The 21,840-nt window shown below is 35.9% G+C and overlaps 1 protein-coding gene across 3 annotated transcripts in view; it reads left to right on the plus strand.

The window, feature by feature from the left end:
- The window catches only part of Unc13c (unc-13 homolog C), a 601,300-nt gene that overhangs the window by 538,026 nt on the left and 41,434 nt on the right, over positions 1-21,840 (plus strand). For all 3 annotated transcript variants that reach the window (XM_058584813.1, XM_058584812.1, XM_058584814.1), the window contains one exon: positions 2,999-3,146. In XM_058584813.1, coding sequence (XP_058440796.1) covers positions 2,999-3,146 — 148 coding nt within the window. The remainder of the gene's footprint in view (positions 1-2,998; positions 3,147-21,840) is intronic.

Here is a 21,840-nt window from a genome sequence, read left to right on the forward strand (position 1 = left end):
TTTACTGTACTAATAAGCATGGTGAATCTCCAAAAGTACTGTGTCATCTCTTAACTTTTCTAGGACCTCTACTGCCTAGAAGCAATGTGTAGTTTCTAGGCAGCCCAAATTTAGTGATGAGAATAGAATAACAATAGCGAGCAGTGTTTTTTCAAAACTTCATCAAAAGAATATATTGTGGGAACAACAAGTACCTCTGCTCTATCTAGGTGATGCTGAGACTCCCAGGGTTTCTCTGGTTACTTCTTGGGATTATCCTCCCTGCCAGGTTCACTGCAGTGAATTAACTGGTGACTGCTGAAGTTAAAAGTAGCAGTACCGAAAAAATACCACTACCAAGAGATCACTTCTTTGGAAGCCTTTAGTAGAAAACTAAAGTGTTCCTCAGTAGAAACACTTGCCTCCCCACATACTCTGTATTTTCAACTACTTTTTATTACACCTGCAATGTGTTATGGGAGTCATTTGTTCACATGTTGGTTTTATTTTCCTACCAGATTATAATCCCTCTGAGAACTATCACTGTACTTCTTCTGTTTTATTTCTTTGGATTCCAGCACAAGGTCTGACTCATGGCACAGGTTTAATAAATAGTTTCATGACCCAATCCTCACAAATTAGATGGTAAGAATTATGGTCACCCTTACGAATTCTGTCACCTATGTGACTTTTAAACACTCTTAAAGAATAGTTTTTAAAAGAGAGTATAATGGTGCAGTTATGAAATGGGTCAAAATGTTTTCTAACTCATCAATTAATGAGGAAAGCAGTAATATATTGCAGCTGGCTCAATGGAATTACACGAATCACATATATATAGGCAATAAGAGAACTAAAATAACTTTACAAATAGATGTAAAACATGTCTATCTACAGAACAATAATCAGTTGCATACCTCCACAGATAGTTTATTTACATTTCTATGGATAAAAAAGTCATTTACATTATTAGAAATTTTCTATAATTTACAGTTTTTAAATAGCTCAAAGACAATAAAAAGTAAAAATAATCCAGATGAGTATAGTAGAGAGAACATTCACGTTTCTTTTTTGTCCATTTTTCCCTGACAAATGGCAAAATATTACTTTGTCACCTTGGTCTCCCCGCCTCCTCTCTCGTATTATAATCTTCTAGCAGTTATGCTCAGGTTTGTTAAGACTGGGGCTTACCTGAGAGACACTGGCAGAGAGAATGCCTTCCCTTCCAGAGTTCTCTCTTCTTATTTTAACGTAAGCTATCAGTTCTGGTAGCTTCTTGGTTAATGATGTAAATAGACCTCCAAAGATACCCCACCTCTCTTCCAGGTGACACAGTCAGCACCAAGCAAAATCTTCCCCATCAATACACCTTATCTTTTTGCCATGTTCCTTGATGAAAAGAAGTATATTTTTTCATCCATTGAGGTTCTTAAAAACAATTCTGGATTGTCTGCATGGGAGCATATTTTATCATTTTTATAAGAAGATCCAAGTGTAGAACGATTTTAAATATCATATTTTTCTTCTTTTACAGAGGAAGAAAAGGCCTTTCCCATTTGTCTCTATTTTCTCTTCAGAGACACACACAGCTATTGCTACAGTTTGCATTTTATAGTGTACTCAGCATCATTAAGTCAAATTTTACACAATTATAAGTTTTTCTTCTTGGGAAGAAGAACTGCAATTGTAGCAATCTTTCTTATGGTTATAGCCCTATTGCCTACTTCCTCTGCCCTACACCCTGAATCTCTTCTAATTCTACTTTTTCAAAGTACATGCAGATGCTTACAAATTCCCAGAATAATTTTTTGCATCTCCCTTTGAATAGAGGAGAAATCTGAGATAATTATGATTTTTTTTTTTTTTTAGTTCATTGAATTTTCCACCTCAGAATTTCTTAAGGACTGAGACGAAAGGATGACACATATCCATTTAAGTGGGTGTATGGGAATCATTTGTTGAGCATCTTCAAAATATTTCATTCTGTCAGAATTATAGATCATAGTGAGCCACAGATAACTAGTAAATACTCAATTCCCTCTAGTATTATTGGTACAGGAAAAGAGAACACTTTACCTGACCTTTACAAAACATCCATAGTTCTATCACCTATTTCTAGATATTCTGACTTTCAAAAAGGTGTTTGTATATAATACAACATGAAATGCTGTATTTTGGTACTGGGGATTGAATCCAGGAATACTCAACCACTGCTGAGCCACATCCTTAGCCGTTTTGCTTGTTTGTTTGTTTGTTTGCTTGGGTTTTTTTGTTTTGTTTTGTTTTTTGTATTTTATTTAGAGACAGGGTTTCACTGAGTTACTTAGGGCCTTGCTAAATTGCTGAGGCTGGCTTTGAATTTGTAATCCTCCTGCCTCAGCCTCCAGAGCTGCTGGGATTACAGGAGTGTGCCACCTCTTATATATAAATATTAAAATGTTTTGAGCTTTTTAGAAGACAACAGCAAATAAACAAACAACAACAAAATCTATTTTTTATGGTCATCATATACAAAGTTTGGGGGTTATTGAATTTCCAAGTACCACCCTGCTTCATCAGGTTGGCCTGTGTCTAAACAATTGTGTGATTAGAGGTTGGGAAAGATGGAGTGGTAGGCTTTAACCTAGAATTTTAAATTAGTATCTGCAAATTAGGTGACCAGGAGCTACCTTCTCTGTGAAACTTTGATAACCCTATCTATTTTTCTCATGCTCTAGAATTTGAAATGAATAAACAATTGGAAAATTGTAACACTATAATAACTTCATAACCTATTTGTTTAACTAAAGTTTTGAATGAAAGGAGAAACTATAGATCTTTAAGAATCTTATTTCTTGGGAACTTGAATTACATAATGATGAGTTAGCACTGTACAAATGTTAACATTATATATTGTACCTACCTTTCACTTATCATACTGTATTATTATTTTGAGTTTCTCTATTAGAGTAATAAAGTAATTTTATTATCTTCTAGTACTACTTCCCTCTGCTTATATGACTTTTTTCTCCCTTTTTAGCAATATTTTCATGCAGGAGGAAATGGCCTGAAAAAGAATTTCCTGGAGAAAAGCCCAGATCTTCAGTCCCTGAGATATGCTCTCAGTCTTTATACCCAAACTACTGATGCCTTGATAAAGAAATTCATAGACACTCAAACCTCACAGAGTAAGTTAACACATTCGACCTGAGATTAAGGTAAACTGAACACTAAACTAAAATTCAACCTCAGAATTATTATAGTGTTAATATTTTTGCTAGAATAAACTGAAGCATCATTAGGAATGGAGAATTATGGTTAATAGAGAGTACCATAATTTTAGCATTCATTAATTATAATTGAAAGGAACAGGAAGTTGGCCAATTACAAAAAGAGAAAGGAAAACAACTTTCATCTTCTGTAAACCCTGATGTATATTCTATACTCACATCAGTCCAGAGTTCCCCTGGGGAGAGGGTTCCAGTTCCCTTCAGCAGACTGGCCTGATAGCATGTCCTTCTTTACTAATGTTTCTTTTCCTTTTCTTACCTCTTTTGCTATTATTACCAGTGTTTCCCAGATACTTTCCAAGTAGATTCATTACCTTTGAATGCTGGTCTTAGGTTCTGCTTCTGGGACAATCCAAACCTGAGGTCACATGGCTGAAGAGTAGAGAGCAGATACTAACTCAGCAAGTCCAGATATAGATTCTAAGTTCTCATCTACTGTGCACACATGTCCTTGATGATAAGTACCATGGCTAAATACCTTGAATGAATTTTTCCCGATTACTTGTACTTTTTCTCATATATCCTTAAATTGGGAATACAGAATTATTGAATGAAATTAACTTTTCTTTAAAAAATTTTTTTGCCTCATCCTTTTTTTTCCTTGTCTGTCTGTTAGATTAACTGTAGTAGTATATACAGGGGAAAAAACATTTTAATTAATTACTTCTTTTGACTGTGTTGAAGTCAAACAATACAAGTTCCTTTAAAAATATTTTTTAGGGTTGGGCATGTAGCTCAGTGGTAGAGTGCTTGCCTAACATACGAGAGACCCTGAGTTCAATCCCTAGCATGGCAAAAAATAAAAATAAGATAAAAAGATATTTTTTATTTGAATTTAACTATTTCATAGATGGGTTTATAAGTATAGAGGAGCCTGCTGTAGCTTGATCACTTATTCTTTTTTTTTTTCTTTCTCTTCTCTTAATTTTTCCCGGCTCTTTTCTTTCCTATTTTTACCCTGCCTTCTTCCTTCTTTGTTCTCTTTTTGGAAAAGAGTTGAATGTCATCTTTCTCTAGTAGCAAATAAGTAAATAAACAAAATAAAAGAAGGAAATCAAAAAGTACAAGGTCCTTCAAGTGTCATTAAAAATTTATGAACCACAGAGTTCCAATGATATCTGTCATATTGGAAAAACACTACCTTTTCTTCTTTCTCTATTCCATACACTGAAAAAAAAAAATCCAAAACAGATGCAGAATTTCTGAAGTACATAAGTGAAACTGAGCTCAATATATGAGTAATGTGTTTATTATTTTACCAATATACCCCAATACTAAGACAACATCTTATTCTGCATTCATTTAACAAATATTTACTAAGCATCACCTTTCAACTCTGTCTCTTACAACCAGGAATATTCAAAGGTAAAGATGAAGTTTTGTATACAAGTGGCTGTAACATGATGATACTCAAGCAGGGGTGTTTTTTGTCTCCCAGGGGACTTTTGGTAACATCTGGGGAGCTTTCATTTTCACATCTGGGACTGGTAGTTGCCTTGCTGGCCTCTGGCCTCTAGTAAGTAGAGGCCATTGATGCTGTTAAGCATCCTAAAATGCACAGAGAAGCCCCCAAAACACAACAACAAAATATCTGGCTCCAAATGGCAATAGTGTGGAGGTTGGGACACCTTTCTCTAACATAATCTAAAAAGAGAGAAGTGATATAAAGTAGATCACATTAGAAGAATGGAAATTTTGGCTTGAGGAGACAAGAAAGGCAGAGAAGCAAGTGAGTAGATTGGGCCATGAGAATATAAAAAGAAAAAGGTGTTCTGGATGCAGATGCTGTCCAAGAAGGTATAACTTACATTCTTTATTTCAGAATCCCAATGCAGCACACACATTGAAGATATATTCTTATGAGGAAAAAAGGTTCTTTTGCTTTTAAAGTAAAACTACTCACCACATCACCACATATTTTTTTTTCAATAAATATTAAAATCAGTCTTGGGTTTCTCTGCACCATTAAAATATACAGAGATACTGTGCCAGGTTTTTAGGTAACATTTGCAGAAATTATTTTACTATTTGTAAGAATTTTTACATATTCTTCCTTTAGAAGTTGATTCAGTGGTTTAAACTAGCTAGTTAACTTGAAAATTCATACTTATTTTTGTTGTTGCTTCTCAAAGATTTGTTACTTACAGTTTTATAAACTGGTATAAAATGCATTTCTTGCATCTTGATTACAATATTCATCAGGAAAAGAGAAGTTTTACCTAACAGTTATATCATTATACCAAGGGCTCTCTTAATATTTCATGCAGTTTCAGACAATGAAAAATGTGTAAAACTTTAACATATTAAGTCACTTTTTTTTCCAATGGGTAATACAATTTGGAATGAAACACAGAATAATAATTGTTGAGCCATCCTGTCCTTATGTGAGTTTTTATTAAAGCATAAGAAACCTGAATCACAAAACCTTTTCACAGAAAAGAGATGTTTATAAGTTATAACTTTCATAAAGAAAATGAAACTTTATAGTTGATAACTGTACTAATTAAAATATACAAGCTGAAATGTTTTTATTCTATTATCTATCCTCTTTTTTACTTTTTATTAGTAAAATCTTTGAGTCACTGCTTATCTGAAGTTTCTTAAAATTTAAATCACACCATTTTGGTCAGTTTAATAACCTGTATCCTGCTGAAGTTGAGTTTAATTTGAAACAGGAAGCAGAGAGCTACAGATTCACATTTTGGGATCTATTAATATTCTTCAGTACAATCATATTGCTTTAATACAATGAGGGAATTGGTCCCTCTTATTTTTTTATGATTTTTATAATTTAAGTGGAAAATGTGTTATTTCTGATATCATCCAAAATAAAGTATGGAAAGCTTAAATGCCAGATTACATATCTAATAAATTTTTATTCTCAATAGTAAAATCTGGAAATATCCCTCAAGTATAGTCTTTTGGGGTCAATTTACCTAGAGAGGTATTAATTGTCTCTAATTGTGTTCCTCAAAATAAAAAAGTATATACCCCAAAGTGGAAAAGAAACCATTCTCTAAAATGGTTCACTATAGTAAGGGTCTTTTCTTAATCAGAAATATAGAGAAACTAAATATTAATCATATTTAGTTGACAAAAGAACTGACATTAAAATTAAATACTGAGATTTGGAGCCATTGGCCTTAAGTGAAACTTTAAATGGTTAGCCACCTATGGAAGAAAATGCTGAGAAATGTCTTCAGCTTATTTGGGGAAGCAATATTAAAATCCACTCAGCCATTTTCAATTTAATGCTGATTTGAAAACCTAGTCAGAAAGTGGTTTCTTGTTTTAGCTTGTAAGTCTTTCAGAAATAAGCAGGGATCAGGAATCCTGTCCAATCAATCTGTCACTGCCCTTTCCCTGGGGACTATTGGACTAGCTAGTATAGCCTTCCAAGACCAAGGGTTAGTCTTTATTTTGAGTCAGAAGTGGAAAAAGAAGGAGAATTTGTAAAGTTTGGCTCTTCAAACATTGCAGTCAGTCTGATGACTTTCACATCACAAATCTGGGTGAGGATCCTCTGTGCAGTCAAAAAGCTGTACACAAACAACTTGAATAGGAAGGGTTATGCTTTTGAAAATGCTGATGCCCTTTCCAAAGTAGAAATGGCAAGTGAATAAGGTTAACAGTAATGCTGAGCAAACATCTATTGTGCACCAAGCAAGCAGTGTACCTCTGTGCTATTCCTCCAATCATCTTGCAAAACCAGTAGCATTATTGTACCTCTCAGATGAGGGCATTAAGTCACAGATGGGTTCAGAAACTTACTGAAGTGTGAGTCACATAGATAAGTAGCAGAGACAATCCCCTCCAGCCATCCATCACACACACACACACACACACACCACTATCTCACTTCTTTTTTTGGTACCAGGGATTGAGCCCAGACGCACTTAATCACTGAGCCACATCCTCAGCCCTTTTTATTTTTTTATTTTGAGACAGGATCTCACTAAGTTGCTTAGAGTGTCCCTAAATTTCTGAGGCTGGCCTCCAACTTGTGATCTTCCTGCCTAAGCCCCCGGAGCCACCGGGATTACAGGCATGTGCCACCACTCCCAGCTCACTCTCATTTTCATCAGCAAAGAAATATGGTGTCTTAGTCTGGCTTACCCCAGCCCAGGATTCCTTCTCCCTAGGTTTGAATAACTGGGCAAACTCCCGCCTTACTTTACATTTTTATGTGACTAATCTTCCTCTATTCAGATTTTCTTCAAATTGATACTTTTGTTTTTACGCAGACAACAAACTCCTTCTAAAACCTTCTTACTTCTTCCTTTGTTTCCCAGTGTCCTATTCTAGCCCTAGTTGCTAGACATGCTTAAGAGCTATGAAACTTTTGAACACTCATTAGAAGAATTTATATTGTAGTGATCCAAGTTGAGTGCAAGAAAATGCATACTGCTTCCAGTAAACCCTTCAAACAAAGTCTGATTCCACTCCTCTGGCATCTAGTGTGGTTGTATATAAAATATTGCTACTTTGGTCTTCCCTCTTTGTCCTACTCTTTTCTACCCTCATCCCCATCATCCCAAGTGTTCGTATTGTAACCTCCCTGAGCACAGTGAGTCATATCATGGTTGGTAACTGATAATTCTCTCCTCTTACAGAAAAGAGGCACTTTGCTTATACATCCTTGAAATCTGTGTTCCGTACAATGCAGGCTACAAGTAAATGCTTAGTAAATTTTAGGATAAATGAATACTATTAAATAAAATGTCAAAAAAATTTTAATTGTGTGATATAACATGGTTTCTCAGTTTTAATTTATGGGACCCCAAACCTTTATCAAAAGCAAGTATGTTCATGGCCTTGCGCTAAAAACTGGAGCACCCAAAGTGTGTATATGCATATGTTGCACCCTTAGGGAAAAAAATAGCTTATAATTCTGTGGCTGATACTATTTATTAGTTATCATACAAGGGAAGAAATAGTAAGTGACACTGGAGGGGTATATAAAGTTAGAAAGAATAAGATTATTTTTATCAAACTCTTAAAATGATGATATTTTATTAAGTCTGTTAAATAAAACTCAAAAGCAACTAGGACAAAGTGAAGTGTGCTTCTATGCTCAGTTTAGGTCACTGAAAAATTCATGTATCCTTTCCTTTGCTTCATTTTTAGGAGCATTTACCTTGTGCCAGACTTGGTGCTAAGTGCTAGACACAGTAAAAGGAAAGGTTGTGCTGAATATCTGTTTGCTCCTCCTGATCCAATCTACTCTCTTCCCAGGAGGCAGAGCTGCATGGATTACAGATTCCTTCTATTTCCTATTTGGGTCAGACAGTAAGGACTCCTTCAGAAACCCTATGAGAGGAAAAGTGAGGCCAAATATGCATTCTCCAATCTCCCCTCTGAAGATGGTTCCCTCAGGCTGACTATGTCCTGAACTTATCTCAAGCTTATCTCAAGAACTCCCTCCTTCCAAATGCCAGTAACTATTTCCATCCCTCATCCCTTATGGGTGAGAGGTGTTAGTAGCTCCATAATCCCTTGTAGTTTCCCCCACACCCTTTGAAAACACTTTTTAAAACTACCCTAGCATTACTTTGAATTCTGTTTCTATTAATACTGATTGATATGATACAAATCTCTAGGGCCTTGCTAGTTTCTTTTTTTTTCTTTTCTTTTTTCTTTTTTTGATTACAACTCTTTGTCACTTGGATCATCAAAGATTATCATGTTTAAATAAGTAAGCATCAGACTCTCTCTTCAGAGTGAGACAAAATAATGAATTTTGATAACTGACTTGTCCAGAATGAAAAAAAAAAAAAAAAGAGCTTTTCATAGGAATATTTCCATCACATTCTGGGCAGGACATCAAAATCCCAGATTCGATTCCTTATAATGCAATTTATGTTGCTCAGCATTTCATCTTTTTTGGAAATTTGAAATCAGATTGAAACAACTAGGAGTCATTGGTAAAACACTGTAAAATTTAAGAGTTTTTGCAGCATGGAATAAGCAGGTGCTTGTTGTTTGTCATGCAACAGGAAAAATCATAATTTTCACTGAACTAGTAACTGGCTATCCATATTTCTAACTCAAAACAGGTGTAGTTCCATTGTTTCTTCATTCTGTTTATGGCATGAATATTTGAAAGTTTCATTTTTATCATAACACTACCCATATTAAATGAACAGCTGTATGTGGAGGGGGGTACATTTCTTTATTTCTCTATTGGGTGAAAGGCAGATCTCATTCCAAGGTTATAGTGAGAATTAGTGGTATGGGAATCCCTGTTTTCTGACTTATGGTTTTCTCTGTTACTTGCCTTCAAAAGCTAAGATTGGCCTACATAATTATGAAAGTGAATACTGTATATCCTATTTTAAAAACAAAACAAAACAAAAACTTGAAATGACAATCTAACAACCACCCATACTTATAGTTTATTACAGTTTATAAGTGCCTTCAAATAATTTTGTTATGACTTTAGCCCCAAAACAACTCTACAGAGTCAGAGAGCTTCAGATTCTTGGTCTAGTATTCCACTTTGCTTCTGGATGCCCTTTAGAGACAGTCATCACACCCAAGAGCAATTGAATGTCATTACATGATTTGAGGAAGAATGCAGTATAGAAAACAGACTGATCAGAGATGAGACAAAAGCAGGCAGACAAGCTAGAGGCTATAAAAATACCCAGGTGAGAGTTGTGGTGGGCTTGGGTGGCAGGAATAGGGGTGGAGTTAAGGGCACACCTGAGATAGAGTTCAGCAATAGAATAGGTGAAAGTTGTTAAATTAATTAAGATTGGTGTATAAAATTTCTTTTACAGGATTCCAAAATAAAATAATTACTTCTGTGCAGTAAATTATGATAGATATTTTTTCCTGCTGCTTATAATTTTCCAAATGTTCAAATATCGCCAAATGTCCAGGTTTTTATGAATCATACTTCTTTAAAAAATAAATATGAAAAACACTGCTATACAAGGTAAATCAGATTAATTGATTACAAAGCTGTTATTAATTCAAAGCAATAGATTTTGAAGTCATTCAGGGCTTTGTATTTTCATCTGTGGCTTTACATAGACCGCCCAGTTAAATTTTCTCTTTAGACGTCAAAGGATCTCAAAATTGCATTGCTAGTACTAGAGTCATCCTGAACAGGAGCCATGCATTATACCTATGCACATGTATATGCAATATATATATATATATATATATATATATATATATATATATATATATTCAACTTAGTAAGTTATGAAACTTAGTGAGGAAAATTACCAGTGATTTTATGATGCACTGATTAAGATGAAGCAATTCTGAAGATAAAGTAGGTGTGTTCAAATCATGTAATTCTTTTTTAGAATAACTGTGATACTTGTCAATGTTTTTGTTACTGTTGCTACCTTTGTTTTAGGTCTGATTAGAAAGTAAAATAGAGACTTGAGTCAGTTGTTTGGAAATCTCATGGAAATACTGACTTGTCAGAAAAACATTCTTCAAATCATTGAGTCTTGAAAGCAAAATGAGATACAATGTCTTTTTTTTATTTACTCAGAACGGGTTTGTAGAGTAATGGGGTCAGGGCATTAATTGAAAACTGCAGATTATTGCCTCACAACCTGAATATGTCCTTTACAACTAACCTCCAAGAGAAGACACAGGATATGTTTTCCTTCAGTTATCCTTTGACGCTAAAAGTTCAGCCTTGCTATTAAGTGTTTAATTTATCTTAGGAAAGGGAGTATGAACTGTGTTAAGTGGCATATAAATAGTAAATCTACGTCTTCAAAAGTTGGGAGTTAAACTTGTATAAACCTCTGGCATTAAAGTATCTTGTTTATAGAGGAGAGGCAAGAAATGGGTGTGTTGTTTAAACAAGGAAATGAGGCCTTGCAGGCTTGCATCATGGCCCACGCATCTGCCCTCCCTCTGCTTTGCTAGATGGCCTTGGCATAAGTCATTCAACTTCCATACCCCAAAGTTTCTCCATCTTTAAAATGGATGACATAATTTTTAACTCTGTTGGATTGCTGGGAGAACTACAAGTGGTAATACTTATAAAGCACTTTGCACACAGACATCTCTCAGCAAATGTTCATTCTTCTTGTATTATCATCGTCTCTATGTGGACTCTATCTTAAGAATGTGTCTTTCTACTACAAAATATTTTTTAAAAGCGATCCCATCAGGATGCAGCCCTAAGCCAGAAAGTCAATAGCTGTTTGCTCCACTGTAAGCTGTACATTCCTAAGAGGCTTTCAGAGTGATTAAGAAACCTGGACACCGGCATGACTCACATTTGAAGTCTCAATGAATATGCCGTGGCTGTTAGATAATCATACACTTATTAAACCCCTGCTGTGTGCGAAGCACTATTCAAAAGACAAGAAGTGACTTCTGTGCTCCAAGGAGCTTACAGTGGAAATGAATCTACCATGTGACGAGAAAAGGAATCATACCAAATAATTTGTGCTAGATAACAGATGAGTCTAAAGACAGCATGATAAAGATTTTCAGAAGAAAGAAATTGTTATGGTCAAGGGAGTCAAAAGATTTCAGGGGCCAGGATTGTGGCTCAGTGGTAGAACATTCGCACTGGGTTCGATCCCCGGCACCACATTAAAAAAATAAAAATAAAAAGGTTAAAAAAAAATTCAGAGAAGGGATATAGCTCAAAATTGGCTTTAAAGGATGTCTGAGGGACAAGTGAGGCGTATCAGCAAGACAGAGATCTAGTCTCCAGGAGGCTCATCAGAGTGGAGTAGAGAAGCACTCTCAAATTGTGGTCATAGGAGCAGCCACGCAGTCAGCTTCAGCTGCCATGACAAAACTCCAGACTGGGTGGCCTAAACACAGAAATCTACCTCTCACAGCTCTTCAGTTTGGGAAGTCCAAGATTCAAGTGCCAGCCAAGTGAAGAATCTCTTCTAGCCTGCAGACAGCCTCCTTTTCACTGTCCTCTTCTACGTGACCATGTACACTGGACAGAGCGGCGTAGGGCAGGTGGGAGATGTAGTTAACAGAGCAGTGGATTCTGAAACTACATTGGTAAGGTGATTATTGGAAGCCAGGGAGTCAATGCAAGCTCTGAAAAAGTACCACAGGAAGGTAGGATATGAGAAGTCACAGAGCAAGCCACTATTTAAAGAAAAGTAGTCCAGAAAGAAGTGAATATCAGGGAAGAATAAGTGCTCGTTCCATGTAAGTACCTTCAGAGCTAATGCCTCCAAAGGTCTCTAATTGAATCTGAGCACTTCAGAAGGGAGAAGTGTGTGTCTAATTGAATCCTGTGGGTAAATCATTGTACTCATGAACAGGACCAACTAGCCAAAGATGTGAATTATGATCATCACTACAATTAGCTTGGCCCAGTGTTAAACAGGGTAATGGCCTTCAGCATCATCTAAAGACTTATAGATGTTGGCCATTTGTATGTATTTAAGTAATGCACTACATCCTTTATGGTTTCAATAACAATGAACTGGTGCTTCTCTGATGTCAATGCACATTTGAATCACCTTACCTTGGGGAACACAGAGGGCTGGGCCCCAGTCTTAGTTTCTGACTCAGAAGGGCTGGGCGAGGTCTGGAAATTCACATTTATAACAAGTCCTAGGTGCCATTGATGCTGCAGGCCCAGGGGCCATATTTTGAAACCTATTGTTAAGTCTTATACAGAGAAACTCCTATAGTGAGGGCCATCTGTGGTTAATACAGGGTTAATTCGTTGGCTGCAGCACTATAATCTCAGGCTATTGGTTTTTTTTAGCAATGTGGGTACAGACTGAAACCTCCAGAAAAAAGAAGTACTCCAAAATCATAACAGCAAAACATAGTCAATAAAAATGTTCTTTTCCAAATGAAAGCGTGTGTTTTACACCCTCAGAAGATCCTCGTGAAGACCGCACTAAAACAAGGAAAAACAAAAGGTGAAGCTAGAATGAAAAAGGGCTTTTATGAAAGAAAACTATAAAGACTTCCATGCTTGCCAAAGTCAAGGTTCAGGCCTGTATGTATTGCCCTCACATTTCTCCTCATAACTTTTTCTTAAAATGACATTACCTTAGTGAGGGGGTGTGGCGGTGCAGACCTAGGGCTGGGGATGTAGCTTAGTGATAGAACACCCTGGGTTCAGTCCCCAGTACCCCACTTCAATGGCATTGCCTTTATACATGTAAGAACCTAAAAAAAACTTGATTCTTGCCTAGTAGTCTAAAACAAAGGGATTGTTTTCAATTTAGTTTCTGTTCATGTGCAATATCATGTAAATAATTTAAAAGCCAGGTTCTATGGGAAAGTGTCATAAATGCATTAAATATATTTACTGTCTTGGCATCCAGTTTTAGGCCTGATACAAGTTGTTTGAAACCCAGTTAGTTGTACCTATCACCTTTGGTCTAGTTAAAATTTTCCTTCCTAAGTGGCCATTTGGGATACAGCCCCTCTGTTCTTTATCCCACAGATTCAAACCCAACACAATCTGCAGCAGCTGACCACAGTAAAACCTAATAGTCAACACCAGAGTCCTATAAACACATTCCCCTTCTTCACGAGGCTCCCTTTAAACTAGCCAATATGCACCCATGTGAGACAGCCTAAGGGATTAGAGCATCAGACCTTTAAAAAGGGCAGATCTTCTCCTGCACTCTCCCAGGCTGAACATCTTGTCACCTCTAGGCTTTCTTTGGCACCAGAACCTCTCCAGGACCTGTGAGTAATACCTGTTCTGTTGTGTGCATTTTGCTTTCACCTTATGGTTCTTCCCCTGAGAAACACACCCAACTTTCCCCTGGCTAGGGCTCTCCTAGAGAGTGATTGTTGTTGCCTGTGGCTGCAGAGAGACCACAATAACAAATTAAAAACAAAAATCCAAAACATATAAATCTCAACAAAAAGCTTGGCTGTTTGCTTCCAATACATGTTTATAATGTAAAATGTGTTTATGATAGATTGAGAACATACTAGACCCATTCCAGCTCTAAATTGCATTGCTATCTTGTAGTATACAGTTATGCCTCATTTCATTTTATTTTCTACTTGAAGTCATTTCATTCTTTTGGTTTGTAAACACCTTGAATTCCCTTTTACTGAAAAGACAAAGTAACTTGATAGCATATCCCCCTTAGCAACCATAACCCCCAATGCAAAACCAAATTAAACAGAGCAAATAATACCGTGTCCTACATCATTTAAAAAAGAAACAAAATTGTGTCAAAAGAAAAGCCACTATGAAGAAATTCAATAGTAGACTATAGGCAACTAAACTGGAAATGGAAAAGAATTTCCAGTTTCTTTTGTTTTGTGATAAGCCAGTTTGGAAATTAGTGGGTACCTATTACAGTTTATTTAGATGGCAAGGTTAGTAAATACTAGGTAAACATTATGGTCCAAATTTCCATAATACAAGGTACAACTGTCATTCTCCTTGGTCCCCCTAGTGACCCAATAAGGATCATGAGACATTTTCAGCTGAGACTGGTCTTTAGGGTATATGACTTTTTTCCACTAACCAAAGAAATCTAATTTCTCCAAACATTTAAAATGATTCTATAAGCATCTGAGTAAAACCATTTTATTCTGAAATATTTAATCTTTATCTTAGCCTACCATTAGTTAATGTGAGCATCAGAATTAAAATTAATAAACTCTATTAGAACCCTTATTTTTTTAGTAGCTGCAGTAATAACAGATATGAAACCATAGATATTAATTCAACAGATGTTTGTATATTGCCTTTTATTTAACTTGGTACTGGAAAGTGTTGGAGAAATATAATTAAAAACAAAATTTCTTCCCAACTCAGAAAACTTCTGCACAAAGATAGGAGAGAAAAAGTTTTATTATTGAATAAGCATTAAACCAGAAAGTAATGTGCATCACAGGAAATCCACTAAGAGACTGCAAACACATAAAAAAAAATTTCACCCTTCCCTATAGCCAAGGAATCATGACCCGTTACATACATGTTCTAAAGGTGGACACCAACTTGTCCTTAAGAGGACTGAGCACCATCTTCACAGAGCCCATCCTAAACTCACTGAAAAATTGAGGTAACCAGGTGTGTTAGATTGGCTTTGTCCAAAGAATAAACCTCTCATATCTTTATGAAAGGAAATAGTTTTGCAATTAGTGTCTCCTCCTGTTCTTACAAGGAAACCAGTCCTGTCAGATCAGGGGTCCACCATTATGACGTCATTTAACTTCAGCTGCCTCCTTAAAAGCCCTGTCTCCACATACAGTCACATTGGAATTGGGGCTTTTCTATATGAATTTGGAGACAAGGAGAGACAGAATTCAGTCTATAACAAAGAATTAAGCATCTTTATTTTCTTTTTAATCAACACATAATTATATATGTGTGTGTGTCTGTATGTGTATATATAAATTTACATAAAATATCCAGATCTGGGGTTCTACATGATGTTTCAATACATGTATGCATTATGTAATGATAAAATCAGTGATTAGGATATCTGTACTAATAAATGTACCATATCTTTGTGGTGAGAGCATTCAGAACACTACCTTTTAGGTATTTTGTATAATCATTGGTGTTAACTAGCATCTCCATACTGTGCAGCAGAACATCAAAACTTATTCCTAATTGTAACATTCTATTTCTTAACCCACCTCTGTCTCCCCATCTCCAGTACTGTCCCCACTCTCTGGTAGTCACTGTTTTCCATATTCACCTTTATAGTATATTTTGAAGTACTGTGATTCCTCCGGCTTTGTCCATTTTATTTAAGATTTGTCTTTTTGAGATTTGTGTATGTGTGTATGGTTCTATACAAAATCCTGGATATTTTATTCAATTTCTGTGAATAATCCTATTGGTATTCTGACAGAAATCTTATTGAATCTCTAGGTCACTTTGGTGTCTACACCAAATAAGATATAGCATGGATATTTCTATAATATTATTGCAATTTGTGAACATAGGATGTCTTTGATTTATTTCACTTTAGATGTTTTCATTAATGTTTTAGTTTTCAATGTAGAGATCATCCCTTCTACACCTGATTTTTTTTCCCCTTAAGACAAAATGTTGGATTTTATAAAATACATTTTCTACATCTAAAGAAATGATCATTTGACTTTGTCATTATTTATGTTAATGCAATGTATCCTACTTACTAATTTGTGCATATTGAACCATTCCTCCTTCCCTGAGATAAATTCCATTTGATCATGGTGGTGGATGACCTTTTTGATGTGCTGTTGGAATTGGTTGGCTAGGATTTTATTGATGATTTTTGCATCTGTGTTCTTCAGTGATATGGGTCTGTACTTCTTGTTATCTTTGTCTAGTTTTTCTTTCTTTTTAAATTTGTTCTAATTAGTTATAAATGATTGAAGAATGCATTTTGACACATCATACATAAATGGAGTATAACTTCTTGCTCTTCTGGTTATACATGATGTAGAATCACACCAGTTGTATAATCATATATGTACATAGGGTAATAATGTTCAATTTATTGTACTATATTTATTACCTGCATACCCTTTCCCCTCCCTTCATTCCCCTTTGCCTAATCCACAGTACCTCTGTTTTTCCCTAGCCTCCCCCCACAATTAGGAATTAGAATCTGCTTATCAGAGAAAACATTTGGATTTTGATTTGGGGGGATTGGCTTATTTCTTTGTTGTTGTTCTAATTAGTTATACATGAAAGCAGGATGCATTTTTATTCACTGTACACAAACGGAGCACAATTTTTCATTTCACTGTACACAAAGTAGAGTTGCACCACATGTGCAGTCATATATGTACCTAGGGCAATGATAGTCACCTCATTCCACCACATTTCCTACCACCACACCTTCTCCCCTGCCCTCTCACTCCTTTGCCCAATCAAAGTTCCTCCGTTCTATCCATGCCTCCCTCCTCCATTATGGGTCAGCATCCACTTATCAGATATAACATTCATCCTTTGATATTTTTTTTTGGGGGGGGGAATTGGATTACTTTGCTTAGCATGATATTCTCCAACTCCATCCTTTACTTGCAAATGCCATAATTTTATTTTCTTTTAATGATGAGTAATATTCCATTGTGTATATGTACCACGGTTTCTTTATCCATTCCTCTGTTGAAGGGCATCTAGATTGGTGTTAAGTTTGTTGAGTTCTTTATGTATCTTGGAGATTAGTGCTCTGTCTGCCCTGCATGTGAGCCACTCTATCTTTCAATTGGAGAATTTAATCCATTTACATTCAAGATCGTTATTAAGAGTTCAGGGCCTCTGCCATTTTATTGTTTTCTTGTTGTTTTTAGATCATTTTTGTTTACTTTGTGGTTGAGTGGTTTTTCTGTAGCACTAAGTCTTATTTCCTTTCCCTTTTTGATGTATGTATCTGCTGCCATTAATTTTTAATGGTTTGTAAGTATAAGAAACTTACATGAGGAATTTTATTGTTATAATAGACTATTATAAAGTGATAACTTTGATCTAGACATTTACCCTCCCACAAGCACAATTCATATTCTTGCCTTACTGTGTTGCTTTTTTATTGTGTGCTCCTTAATAACTACAATTGGCTTATTTTTAATTGGCATTTCCTTTTATGGGAGTAATAAGTCGGGCTAAGCCTTTATCGTTATGGGGTATGTATTCTGTCAAGGGAGACGAATCATAAATAAGCATAGTCACAGGATCATTTACCAGAAATGACAGTCAATAAAGCATGATGATGGGTAAAGGGCATTGGCTCAAGGATTAGAGCAGTCAGCTCCTGGTCAGCCAGGGAGTAAATTGTTCCTGAGTATTTGTGAAGAAAGAAACTAAAAAGGTAATTCTATGGAGATGGAATTACCTAGGCCTTCAGTGATGTCATTGAGTTGTACAAATTAAGGTCATCAATCAAAAATCATTTATTAGCACCCCACTTACTAATTCAATTATTCAATGGACATTTAATCATTTGTAGATTTGTTTTTACATGCCAATATGACTAGAAGCTCCCCAGATAATTTGTTTCCTTCCAGCAATAATTTATTATTTCTATAGATTTTATGGAACTATTGATTGGGATTGAAATTTATATTTCAGTGTGAGACTTTAAGTCATGTTGATTGTAAACAAATACATGTTCTGTTATATGGCAGAATTTTTCCATCAGTGTAGTTTGAAAAAACCTCATGAAATGATATATAATCTGGAACTTTCTGTGTGCTCAGAGTCTATTGTGAGGAATTATTCTATTTTTCTTAGAAACAGCCACCACTAATTGATACAGTAATATTCACTCAATATAACTGATAGAAGAATACAAAGTATAGATTATACAATCCTGTAAGAGTCAACAGATGGGTATCATCACATACCTAACCCTACAAGGAGATCAGGACTTGTCCTGAGTCTGCTATCTACCCTCTGCCATTTACTCAGTTTATAAGCATTTCTGGCCCGGTGGGAGTTCATCCCTAGAAATAGATCTAACTCAGTTCCTCTCCATAAGCAATCAAACTTGGAGGGGAGGTAAGGAAACATATGATAAAGAGCCTCTCCATCCAGGTCCCTTTCCTGTCCTCTGGTTCTCTATCCTATTCAACCCCTCTAGAGTGGTAAGTGTCTTTTTACTTTAGTCAGGTAAGAGCAGATGTCCTCATACAAGATATTGATCTATTTGATAATAAAATATTTGACAGAGTCAATTTGAACAGGCATTAATGAGTAATTGAGTCACTTTTTTTAAAGAAATGAGATGATGATAATTCATTATTTATTTATTTTACTAATTTTCAGAACAAAATAAGATTGGTCCTAGATATCCAGCATGGATGAATCAATCTAGTAGTAGTAAGATGGGTTTTGTAGTGTGATCTAGTCTGAAGAGGGGATTAGAAAATCCTAGGAAAGAGGTAAAGAAGGCTAGGACACCCTTCTCTCACTCCTGGCATTAACATCTATGATCTGCAGACAACCCCCTCACCCGCTCCAATGGCACAGTGATGTTTTTGGTTTATGTAGAACTCTGCTTCACCTTGCTTCATTTGGGACCCTAGGGCTCAAAACATTCTCTGCTCAAATACCAAGAAAATATTAATTGATTTGAAATTTACTCTCTCAAATACATCGAACATTTTTTTTCAAATATGGTTCTATTTTTTTAGGTTCTTTCTTTGCCATTTTTAGCTGTAATAATTTTCATTAACTTCTCTGTGCCTCAGTTCCCTCACCTGTACAAAGAGGATATTAGTATCCCTGAGTGGTTAGTGAGATTAGATGAGTGAATATTTATTAGAGCTCCTAGAATAATGCCTAGTACAAAATACTGTAGAAGTGGATTCTTAATTATGGAATTTGTAATGCTGTTTTGTTTAAATTATCTGAGGCAATTGTGTCTTCACCTCTAACTTTGTCATTCAAACTATACGGAAATACATTTCTTACTACTTGTAAGGGTGGTGTTAATGATACAAATGAATAACATCTGCTCCAGGCCTGGAGCATCATCTCATTTCCTAAGGCATTGCAGAAGGGTACAAGAGAAACCCCACTGTTTGACATGTAATCACTACAATAAAGAATAGGAATTTGATCTTTCTATGATCTACTGATCTATTGCCTGACACCTATTGCCTGACACAAATTAAAAACTCAAAATATTGAGCAAATACATTAGTAAATTCTTAAGCAACTGTCATTTTTCATTCTTTCGCTTCTTTGTACAGATTCAATTTTCCAATAACTTTCACTTGATATTATGTAAAAATTTTGCCCCCCAAAATTGAAAAAATAATTTTCTATTCATTTTATTAATCACTCAATCTCTCAAATAAAGTAGTCAACATATTTACTCAAAGCATAAAAATATTAAGCATCAAAATGACTTAGAAATCTTTAATGATTTATATGACTTCAGTAGCAGTTATAATCATCTTGGGGCTTGGTTTCTGTTTTTTAACTGAACAAACTGGTATTTTTGGTCAAACACTCAGTATGCCTGAGTCTAGCTGAACTGGCAGGGTTTAAAGTGAAATCTGAAAGTTCAAACCAGAAAAACGTGCAAGTTCCGGTGTAGAGAGTATATTTGTCAGAAAGTCATATTTCTCATGGCATATAATTAGTGTTGATCTCCAACTGTGGGCATCTTTTCTACCAGAAGTACTACAGTTGTTTCCTATATCATATGCCAAACGGGCCTTCCTGTGAATTTTAGATAACTCATCCACCTTGAACGGGCTGACTACAGAAGCCAACCAATTTTGGTGTTTAGTTTTGTGGGGGTTTTCATCTATGAACTGAAATATAAGTAAAGAGCATGACCACGATGCAAACCTAAATGACCTTAGGCCCCAGGCTTGCCCTCAGGAGCTTCCCTCTGCTGTGCATGTGCACACATAGACAACAGCTGGAGAGACCATATGATGATAGCCAGCAGGGTCGAACAGGATCACATCATGAGATGCTTCATGGACAGCTGGGTCAGGAAGCCCAGTACTCAGGCATGCAAGAGCCAAGGGCAGCACCAGTATGTCAGAGGAATCACAACAGGTTTATTAGAAGCTCATTGAAAAAATCCTTCTTTTTAGATCTATTTTTTAGGACCCAAGGTTTTCTGGTAGACGGACACTTTTCCACAACTTCAGGCCAGAGCTCCTGCACACAAAAAGGAGTTATCATACTTAGCCAAGGGATTTGGTTCTTCTGCTTATAAATCTCACAGATGTGACTGGGGAAGACATAGAAGGGAATGGAAGATCTTCAAGCCTGGAGCATCATCTCATTTCCTAAGGCACTGCAGAAACCCCACTGTTTAACATGTAATCACTACAATAAAGAATAGGACTTTGATCTTTCTATGATCTACTGATCTATTGCCTTACACCTATTGCCTGACACAAACTAAAAACTCAAAATATTGAGCAAATGCATTAGTAAATAATGTATGAACATATGGTGTGAGAGAGATCACAGACCACATTCATGAAAATTTCCAGTGTTAGAAAAGCAAATACATTATATGGAATTTTTATTTTGAATTATAAAAATATATGAATCCAAAAAAGGAACCATTTTTCCAGTTGAATATAATTTTCATGAAGCACAATGATGACCTTTTTAAAAAAAAAAAGAGGCAGTAGCCCAGTGGCTTAGGAGGCTGAGACGGGAGAATCACGTGTTCAAAGCCAGCCTCGGCAAAAGCAAGGAACTAAGTAACTCGGTGACACCCTGTCTCTAAATAAAATACAAAATAGGGCCGAGGATATGGCTCAGTGGTTGAGTGCCCTGAGTTCAATCCTTGGTACAAAAAAAAAAAAAAAAAATGAGGCATTCAATGTATTTCAGGGATTAGATTTTGTCTTAATATTAGGGGGAAAATGTACGAACCAGTGGACCCATCTAGTAAAGGAATGGAATGCCTTTTTGGATAGCAATATCTACATGATGGAAAGTAGTCAAGCTAAGGCTGGTTAACATTTTACAGGCATACCATACAAAGGACTCCACTAATGAGCAGAAGAGTTTAACCGCTAAGATTTTTTTTTTTTAATTCCAAGATTCTATGATTTTGTGTGGGAATCTTAGAAATTTAGATGGAACACTTGACCAGGACCTGAGTACAGAGGCACATCCAGGCACAGTACATATGATGTGGGTGCATATAAGTTCTGTTCAAGCTGA

Source organism: Marmota monax, unplaced genomic scaffold, assembly GCF_021218885.2.
Source record: "Marmota monax isolate L192 unplaced genomic scaffold, Marmota_monax_Labrador192_F-V1.1 WCK01_AAM20220418_F8-fsc00001, whole genome shotgun sequence".
Lineage (NCBI taxonomy): Eukaryota > Metazoa > Chordata > Mammalia > Rodentia > Sciuridae > Marmota > Marmota monax.